This window comes from Anolis carolinensis, chromosome 2 (assembly GCF_035594765.1).
Source record: "Anolis carolinensis isolate JA03-04 chromosome 2, rAnoCar3.1.pri, whole genome shotgun sequence".
Classification (NCBI taxonomy): domain Eukaryota; kingdom Metazoa; phylum Chordata; class Lepidosauria; order Squamata; family Dactyloidae; genus Anolis; species Anolis carolinensis.
In genome coordinates, this window is record NC_085842.1 from 197258723 (window position 1) to 197268616 (window position 9894).

At 41.5% G+C, this 9894-nt stretch overlaps 1 protein-coding gene across 1 annotated transcript in view; it reads left to right on the plus strand.

Annotated features, from left to right (window-relative positions):
- The window catches only part of il27ra (interleukin 27 receptor subunit alpha), a 54590-nt gene extending 51672 nt beyond the window's left edge, over positions 1-2918 (plus strand). Inside the window, exon 15 of the mRNA XM_008103722.3 lies at positions 1702-2918. Coding sequence (XP_008101929.2) covers positions 1702-1857 — 156 coding nt within the window. The 3' untranslated portion in view covers positions 1858-2918. The remainder of the gene's footprint in view (positions 1-1701) is intronic.
- The last annotated feature ends 6976 nt before the right edge of the window (positions 2919-9894 follow it).

Below are 9894 nucleotides of genomic sequence, written 5' to 3' on the forward strand. Positions count from 1 at the left end.
CTGCCATGGAGTTGGAAAAACCAGTGGCTCCCTATTTTTATTTGAATTAAGATCCTTTGATCCCTCGTGATTGATGTTGAGGGCTAAAGCTGATGGGAGTACATGGATGGGTTAAAGGTTCTTCCACTCAAAATGAAACTCTGCCCAGCCAGCAAATATTGCAAGCAAATATCTACTCTGTTGCCTGTTTAGTTGTATTTAAGGATCTTCCTGGGCTGCAGGGAAGTTTTATCCGTTTAAAAGAGGAGCCCATTTTGCTTCATTAATGATTCAGAAACCCAACACTGATAAGTGAGTTTACTCTCTACTGCATCCACTGTTTCCCAGTAAACAAGCTGATGTGAGTAGAACCTCAGGTAATACAACATATTACAGTGGTTCTCATCCTGTGGGTCCCCAGGTGTTTTGGCCTACAACTCCCAGAAATCCCAGCCAGTTTACCATCTGTTAGGATTTTTTTTTGGAGTTGAAGACCAAAACATCTGGGGACCCACAGGTTGAGAAATACTGTAACATAAGATAATTCAAAACTGAATTATATAGCATGTCTGTGCAATAGCACCTGGGTTTTTAGATATTTTCATTTTCTACCTATATGATAGCATTTGGCATTAACGCTCTTCACTTGCTGACACATACATTTTTTTATATAGCTTCCATGACTTGGTTGATGTTTTGTGATTTTCACTGACTCAATATTACAGTCTGAAGGATTTGTTAAGAGTCACAGCACAGATCCTAAGAACTGCATAAAAATAAAATCCTAATGACTAGAGTTCCTATTCATCGATCTAAACTTCCCCAACCCTAGATCAAGTGTATGCTGGAATATGTCCATATCTTCTTCCTTCTTGTAAAAAAAAACTTTATACAATCAGCAGGCTTGCTCTCTCCTTGCAGAATCCTTGGATGTGGAAGGCTGACCGTAATTAGTATCATAGTGACTTTAGTTTCATTTGGTTCAATAATTAGTTCAATAATGAATTGGTATCATACTTTTTTGGGAGTCAATTTAAGGAGCCTCCAGTGGCACAGTGGGTTAAACCGCTGAACTTGCGGACTGAAAGGTCAGCAGTTCAAATCTGGGGAGTGGGGTGAGCTCCCGCTATTAGCCCCAGCTTCTGCCAACCTAGCAGTTTGAAAACATGCAGATGTGAGATCAATAGGTACTATTCTGGTAGGAAGGTAATGGCACTCCATGCAGTCATGCCGACCACATGACCTTGGAGGTGTCTACAGACAACACCACTCTTCAGCTTAGAAATGGAGACGAGCACCACCCGCCAGAGTTGGGCATTACGAGACTAAAGGGGAAAACCTTTACCTAAGGTTCATACATTAATTTTATAATAAATAATAAGGGATTTTATTTGTAGATAATGTGTGGGGAGTTTTACTGTATCTAATCATGTTTAAAGAAGAATTATAGACAAGTCACACAATGGCCCATGATCGGGTTCATCTTAGCATCACCATATTGCCAGAAATGACTGGAAAGAAATCAGCAAATGACGAATAAATATAATTTTGCTTTCTTTTTACTCAGTTTCATATGCATGTTGTTAAATTCTATGGATTTGACTTTTTGAAAAAGTGTGGCTCTGAAATCCTTAGCTTGTTGTTTGTTTTTACATTTGTGTTGGTCAGGTCAGGCTTTTAAAGGCATAGTTTCCTGTTGCTTACGACTTCCATTTCTTGCAGGATACGCTGGACCAATCTCCTGAGGGTATGGATATTATTAAAATAAAGGAACTAGCCCCTCAGCCGGCACCACCTCCATCCCGTGTTCCTGTGGTGAACTCTGGCTATGAGAAACATTTCATGCCAACTGCAGAAGAAATAGAGAGACTGACTTGAAAAAGGAAGAAAATCACACTTCATCCTCTTGAGATCAATAACATAGTATTTCACGTGTGAAAAGATGCTTGTCTTTGCAGGTCAGATTGATCTACCAATGAAGGATCGTTTATTTGCCTTACAAACCTGGGATGGGGAAAAATTCTTCGGATCCAGCAGTCTTAACAAAAGTCGTCCTTTTGCACCTGAGATGGGTTGGAAGAAGGAGTGTACCATGCCTTGACAAGTCATACGTTTGCAAGGCTGACAGAGTGTTCTGGAGAAATAACGTGTACATGAAAGTGTGTGCACGTTGTAAAATGTGAAGCGGTAAAATGGGTACAATTGCACAAACACACTGTTATCAATGGAGAAAAGTGTGTACCTTGGACGTGAGGGGAACTGCCATCAAAACAACACATTCCATTGTGGGAAGAAAAAAAACCAAGTCTCACAACACAGTATGTGAATGGGAATGCATGGAATTGAGATTTGGATGAATAATGTCATCAAGATGTGAGGCTTCACATGCCTGCTCTTCTGTGTCTTTAGGATTTGGGAGGGAATTTTGCATTTGCTGCTCCCAAGGTGGCCTCAAAATAGCTATAGATGTGGCGAACTTGGCAGATCTCAGGAATACAGCACACCTGCTGAGCCTGTGATAGATTCTGTCTTGATCTGAAGTCCTGAGGGCAACATTGATTCCTATTACATAGGGAGTGACTCGGTTCATCTCAAACCTGCTTTGTATTGCATATGCTGACAGAACCAGCTGCTGCTGCTAGAAACAGAGCCTTTACAGTTGTGGTCCACAGCTATGACTTAGGAAAGAACTGAAGGAACTTTGCTTTCTTTGGAGAACTTTTTTTTGGAGTATGTACAGTATTTACTTGGGTCTGGTTCATTTGCCCAAGAATTTTGTTACAATTTATGAACAGTTTTGTTAGGTTTTTAACAAAATAAACATTGTACTTATCTGTGGTTTGTAATAGAATGTTTGCCTTTTTTTACTGGAACCCCCCAAGTCCCCTAGGTGTGATAAGATGGGGTACAAATAAAGTTTTATTCTTTCATTATTACTAGCTTGGGGATCCGATGGTTATTTGAAAATGGCATTTGACGGCTGGGTTATTTGTCGGCTGGGCTCGGGGCTCTCTGGATAAGGGTGAACATGGTATCCTTCTGGAAAGCCTTCTAGTATCAAAAGCCACTGAGAGGTCTAGAAGCACCAACAGGAACACACACCTCTTGTCAGTGTCAAGACAGAGATCATCCACGAAGGCAGTGGTTCTCAACCAGTGGGTCCCCAGGTGTTTTGGCCTTCAACTCCCAGAAATCATAAATGCTGGTAAATTGGCTGGGATTTCTGGGAGTTGTAGGCCAAAACACCTGAGGACCCACATGTCAAGAACCACCATACTCTGGTTTCTCTTCAGTTTGTATAAATCTTTCGCCCAAGAACCACCACACTAAAGCAACCACAGCAGTCTCAACTTTGAATCTTGCTCTGAAGCCAGTTTGAAATGGGTCAAGGAAGTGTGTTTCATCCAAGACTGCCTGGAGTTGGAGGGCAACTGCCGTCTCAATATAATAATAACTTTATTTTTGTATCCTGCCTCCATCTCCTCGAAGGGACCCGGGGTGGCTTACATATGGCACAAGGTGCCTAAAAAAAATGCATAAAATAAACACACAGTACAAAACAAAATAAAACCACTAGTATAAAAAACAACAATCGCCTTGCCCAAAAAAGGAAAGTTGGGGACTGGTCTGCAGTTATCAAAGTCCAAGGGATCCTGCCATTTCAAATCAAGGCTCTTTGTAATCATATGTCCATAGGACCTTTAAACAGGAGATGCATAGCCTTCTCTGCTTTTACCTCCATAGTTTGTATTCAGATAAATTCCTCCTGTTTTTGCAGCTCAGAGCTGTAGCCACTTAAATTTTGCTGTTAGAAAGGAAAAGACTGAGGGAAAGTGAATGTATATGCACTTACCGTAGCAAATGGTTTTTGGATAAATAGTTGAGATTGGCATAAGGAGAAAGTAAATAAATGAGTGATGGACAAGTGTTCTGGATGGCTTAGAAATGCCACACTTTGAGAATTATATATGAATGTCTCCAATCCACGGGATGGGAAGTCATTAAATTGGGAGAGGTGGGAGGAGGGGAGAGTATAACCGTTTATGAATATTGTATATTTTAGGAAGTGTTGTATTGGTTCATGCATATATTTTGGCTTTCCTCTGCATTTAGTCGAGTCCGACACTGGAGGTTGGTGCTCATCTCCATTCTAAGCTGAAGAAGCTGCGTTGTCCATAAACACCTCCAAAGTCATGTGGACAGTATGACTGTATAAAGCACTGTTCCCATCCTGCCGAAGCGGTACCTATTGATCTACTCACATTTGCATGTTTTTGAACTAAGTTGGCAGAAGCTGGGGCTAAAAGTGGGAGCTCACCCCGCTCCTCAGATTCAATCCGCCAATCTTTCGGCTAGCAAGTTCAACAGCTCAGCAGTCTAACCCGTTGTGCCACCAGGGGCTCCTCATGCATATATACATGTATATATATATTTGTTTCATTGTTGTTGTTTTTTATAATAATTTTTATTATGTTATAAGTGAGGTTACAGAGAAAGCTAGGAAAACATAATAAATATAGGATAGTGAGGGAAAAGTGCTGGAGAAAAAAAAAGATGAAAAACAAAACAAAAGAAAAAAGAGAAAAAAATGGGCGAGAAGAAAAAAAAAGAAAAAAAAAGGTATATATATAAAATGACTTCCCATTGTCCTCGTGGGGAAATACTTTTCATGGGTTTGTCATTGTCCTTTGTGTTTCCCAGTTTTTCTTCTTTCGATTCTAGTGATTTCATACGTCAGATAAGTCTATTATGAGAGTATTTCCTCCGTTTCGGATAAAAGCGTTGAAACCAGACCAATCTGTTTTGTCCTTGATGTCATTTAGTTTCTGCGTTAAACTGTCCATTTGTATTAGATCAAACAACTTTATAATCCAGTCTTCGATAGTAGGTATATTTTTTTGCTTCCAGACTTTAGCTAAAACAAGTCTTGCGGCTGTCCCTATAAGGAAGAACATTTTATCCTGGTTTTTATTCAATTTCACATTTGTAATGCCTAACAGATACATTCCTGGTATCATAGGGAAGTTTACTTTTAAAAAATTTTGTGTTGCTTTATGTATGTTGTTCCAATATTCTTTAACTTTTTTACATTTCCACCACTGGTGGAAGAAGGTACCTATTTCTTTATATACATGTATATATATATTTGTTTCATTGTTTTTTTATAAATATGTAAACTGAAAATAAAAACATATTAATTTGGAAAAATGGCACACTTTGGGAAAATTGAAGTTTAGAAAAGCTGAGGGGAGGGGGCTAGAAAAGAATTTTTTTTCTCCTACATTCATACTGTGCCTAACATCTGCCATCTCCCTTAATCATATACTGTGGTGGTTTTGAGAATAAAAAAAGTTTAAAAAAAAGAGTAGCAACAATCTCAATTTTCCCACTAGGGGGCAGGAGGGTTCTAGACATTTCAGACTTTTAGTGGGTCAACAAACTTGTTTCTTCTAAAAAAACAAGAAAACAACAAATACTGTACAGGCAATGCAGCACTATCTGAGCAATTAGACCTTAAAACAGGGACCCTAAAACTTCTTAAGCCAAGGGCCAATTCACGGTCCGTCTTATTGTTGGGGGAAACGGGATGACTATATCACATTCTTTGGGCTATAGGCAAAGGTAAAGGTTTTCCCCTGAATACGTCTAGCTATGGAGCCCCGGTGGTAAAGTGTGTTAAAGCACTGAGCTTCTGAACTTGCAGACCAAAAGGTCCCAGGTTCAGATCCCAGGAGCGGAGTGAGCGCCTGCTGTGCTCCAGCTTCTGCCAACCTAGCAGTTCGAAAACATGCATTTGTGAGTAGATCAATAGGTACTGCTCCGGCGGGAAGGTAACTGCGCTCCATGCAGTCATGCCAGCCACATGACCTTGGAGGTGTCTACGGACAAGGCCGGCTTTTCAGCTTAGAAATGGAGATGAGCACCAACCCCCGGAGTCAGACATGACTGCACTTAACGTCAGGGAAACCTTTACCTTTTTTTACTACGTCTAGCTATGTCCGACTTTGGCGGTTGGTGGTCATCTCCATTTCTAGGCCGAAGAGCCAGCGTTGTCTGTAGACACCTCCAAGGTAATGTGGCCGGCATGACTCCATGGAGTGGTTACATTCCCGCCGGAGCAGTACCGATTGATCTACTCACAAATGCATGTTTTCGAACTGCTAGGTTGGCAGAAGCTGGGGCTAACCGCGGGAGCTCATTCCGCTCCCTGGATTTTGAACCACCAACCTTTCGGTCAGCAAGTTCAGCAGCTCAGCGGTTTAATGCGCTGCACGATTCGGGGCTCCTTTGGGCTATAATGGACAGACAAAAGGCCATTTTGTGTACCTTTACAATGGAGGTAGCTGATGCAAGATTATCTTCATGTATGCAATCTTTTTCTTCAGTTATATGAGAACAAGGTTGGTGTTTTGGAAGTGAGCACATACCCCTGGAGAAAAAAGCTCCCAAATGACAAAATCAATCCCTTCCCAACCCCACCAGTATTAAAATTTGGGTGTATTGGGTATTTGTGTCAAATTTGGTCCAGTGAATTAAAATATATCCTGCATATCAGATATTTACATTACGATTCATAACAGTAGCAAAATTATAGTAATGAAAATAATTTTATGGTTGGGGGTGGGATCACCACAACATGAGGAACTGTATTAAGGGGTTGCGGCATTAGGAAGGTTGTGAATCACTGAGATAGGGCAAGCACTGTAATGAATTTGATGAATCCCTGGCTGGAGACACAGGCTGACTACAGGGTTTTTTGTTTTTCTGTTTCTCATTTGTTGAAGTCCTCTAAAGAAATTTGTTCTGAGCATATTTGTCAAAGGGGACTGCATTACTGCTTTGGATACTGGTGGGGTTAGGGGGTTGATTTTGTCATTTGGAAGTTGTAGTTGCTGGGATTTATAGTTCACCTCCAATCAAAGAGCATTCTGAACTCCACCAATGATGGAATTGAACCAAACTTGGCACACAGAGCTCTCATGACCAGCAGAAAATACTGGAAGGGAGGATGGCGGCAAAGTCACCTGCCAAGACTAATTCTCAGAAGTTATCAGTCCAGAGGGATCATCAGGTCTTGGAAACATTACCTACTCCAAAAAGTCCCCAGCAGTATCCCTTTAATGAAGCTTATGTCTCATGAATATGCTGGGGACTTTTTGGAGTAGGTAATGTTTCCAAGACCTGAGATAACAGATAGATAGATAGATAGATAGATAGATAGATAGATAGATAGATAGATAGATAGATAGATAGATAGATAGATAGATAGATATGCTGAGAAGTTTAACTCACTGAGCCATCATCTTAATTAAACTTTCAACTGTCTAAAATAAAAAGTAAATATTGTTTTAAAAAATAAATCATCAAGCAGAAATCAAACTCGATGCAATAGCTCCTTTCTCCTCCAAATGTCATGTGAACACAATACATTTCAAATAGCAGCTGTGATCTCATTTACCTCCCAGTGTTGCTTGGCAAGCATGAACTCAGAGAGCTAAAACTAAGGGAAAAAAGTATTTTGTTGAGTAGATACACTACTTTTTCACAGACTTTAGAATCATAGAGTTGGAAGAGACCTCACGGGCCATCCAGTCCAACCCCCTGCCAAGAAGCAGGAAAATCACATTCAAAGCACTCCCAACAGATGGTCATCCAGCCTCTGCTTAAAAGCCTTCAAAGAAGGCGCCTCCGCCACACTCCGGGGCAGAGAGTTCCACCGCTGAACAGCTCTCACAGTGAGGAAGTTCTTCCTCATGTTCAGGTGGAATCTCCTTTCATGTGATTTGAAGCCATTGTTCCATGTCCTAATCTCCAGGGCAGCAGAAAACAAGCTTCCTCCCTCCTCCCTATGACTTCCCCCTCACATATTTATACATGACTTTACACGATCACATATCAATAACTATTTTTTCAGAGGGCAGGAGAAATTGTACCTTGACAAAGTACTAGGATAGTGATTGATGCATCAGACCCACGACCCCTCCATGACAAAAGGAAGCATCTAACAAGATGTGGAGCTTGTTCTAGAATGCAGGTAATAGCAAGAATTGAGTATTGGATGTACAAGGATTCCCCGAGTTACCAGAAAGGAAACTCATTCCGGGAAGAGTTATAATGGGGAAAAGGGGCCTCCCACTGAAGCTTTCTCACTGATTCTTGTTTCTACAACAAGCCCAATTTTTCTAAATCCAATGATCACAGGGACAGAAACTGATAGGAAATCTGAACAAACAGCACAGGGGTGTTAACCTTTTCCTATGCTATCTACATCATACATCTATATCCAGGCTCATAGCCTGAGGGTTTTTTTTTAAGGTTTCAAACACCCCACCCCACCCCCAAAATGCATTAGGAGAAAAAAAAAACTGGTTTACTCATGAGTTTTCACTGGTTAACCAATTCATGAGTAAATCAAGTTTTTTTTTTAACCTGACACGTTTTGGGGGTGAAACCTTAAACCCTCCCCTCTGGCTATGGGGCTGTCTATATCTTCTATATTCTATACATACAATAAAAGTGAAAATATGTATGTATGTGTGTCCACTTACAGAGACAAGCTCCCGGAGCCTCCGATGGCCTAGGGGATAAAAGCCTTGTGACTTGAAGGTTGGGTTGCTGACCTGAAAGCTGCCAGGTTCGAATCCCACCCAGGGAGAGCGTTGATGAGCTCCCTCTTTCAGCTCCAGCTCCATGCGGGTACATGAGAGAAGCCTCCCACAAGGATGGTAAAACATCAAAACATCCGGGCGTCCCCTGGGCAACGTCCTTGTAGATGGCCAATTCTCTCACTCCAGAAGCAACTCCGGTTGCTCCTGACACGAAAAAAAAAAAAAAAGACAAGCTCCCGCTTTCACAAATAGCTATAGCTCCCACTACTCAGGAGACATCAATAGCCCTCAAATGACATTGCAGGTTGTAGAGAGCGCTGTAAACATGTCCAAGAGCCCTGCCAAAGTCCTCCCCAAACACCATACAGCCCACCACCCAAGTGAAGGCTTTCATACGGGGACAATTTCATCTTAGATTTACTGTTTTTCTTCCACCACAGACATCCCAAGTGTTTTTGACTCTCTCCATTGAATTTGAATGACCCCATCCACTGCCTCTCCCATAACCCTTTCCTACTCTTTTCTATGGCACACAACAAACAGAGGAAATTATCAGCAACTGAACATACTAGAGAGGTTTGGGGAGAGGTCACTATGATTTATAGGAGTTGTAGGGACTGGGATGCATAGTTTACCTGCAATCTAAGAGCACTCTGAACTCCACCAAGGATGGACCTGGAACTAACTTGGCACACAGAACCCACATGACAAAAAAATACTGGAGGTCTTTGGAGGGATTTATAGGAGCTGTCGTTCACCTACATCCAGAGCACACTATGAACCCAAATAATGATGGATCTGGACCAAACTTGGCATGCATACCTGATATGCCCAAATTTGAATACTGGTGGGTTTTGAGGGGAATTGGCCTGGACATTTTGGAGTTGTAAGTACTGGGATGTATAGTTTACCTGAAATCAATTAGCACTCTGAACTCCACCAAAGATGGAATTGGACCAAACTTGGCACACGGAGCCCCTGTGACCAGCAAAACATACTGGAGATATCTTGGGAAAATTCACCTTGACTGGACGAAGTTGTAGTTCATCTACATCCAGAGAGCACTGTAAACCCAAACACCGATGGATCTGGACCAAACTTGGCACACATACCTGATATACTGAAATTTGATTACTGGAGGGGTTTTGGGGGAACTTCCCTTCCCTTCTGGGAGTTGTAGTTCACCCACAATCATGAAAAATGTCACCTCCACAGATGATGGACCTGGATCAAACTTGGCACACAGAATCCTCATGACTACTAACTCAACCTACTGGAGGGGTTTGAGGGGACTGACTCACCATAG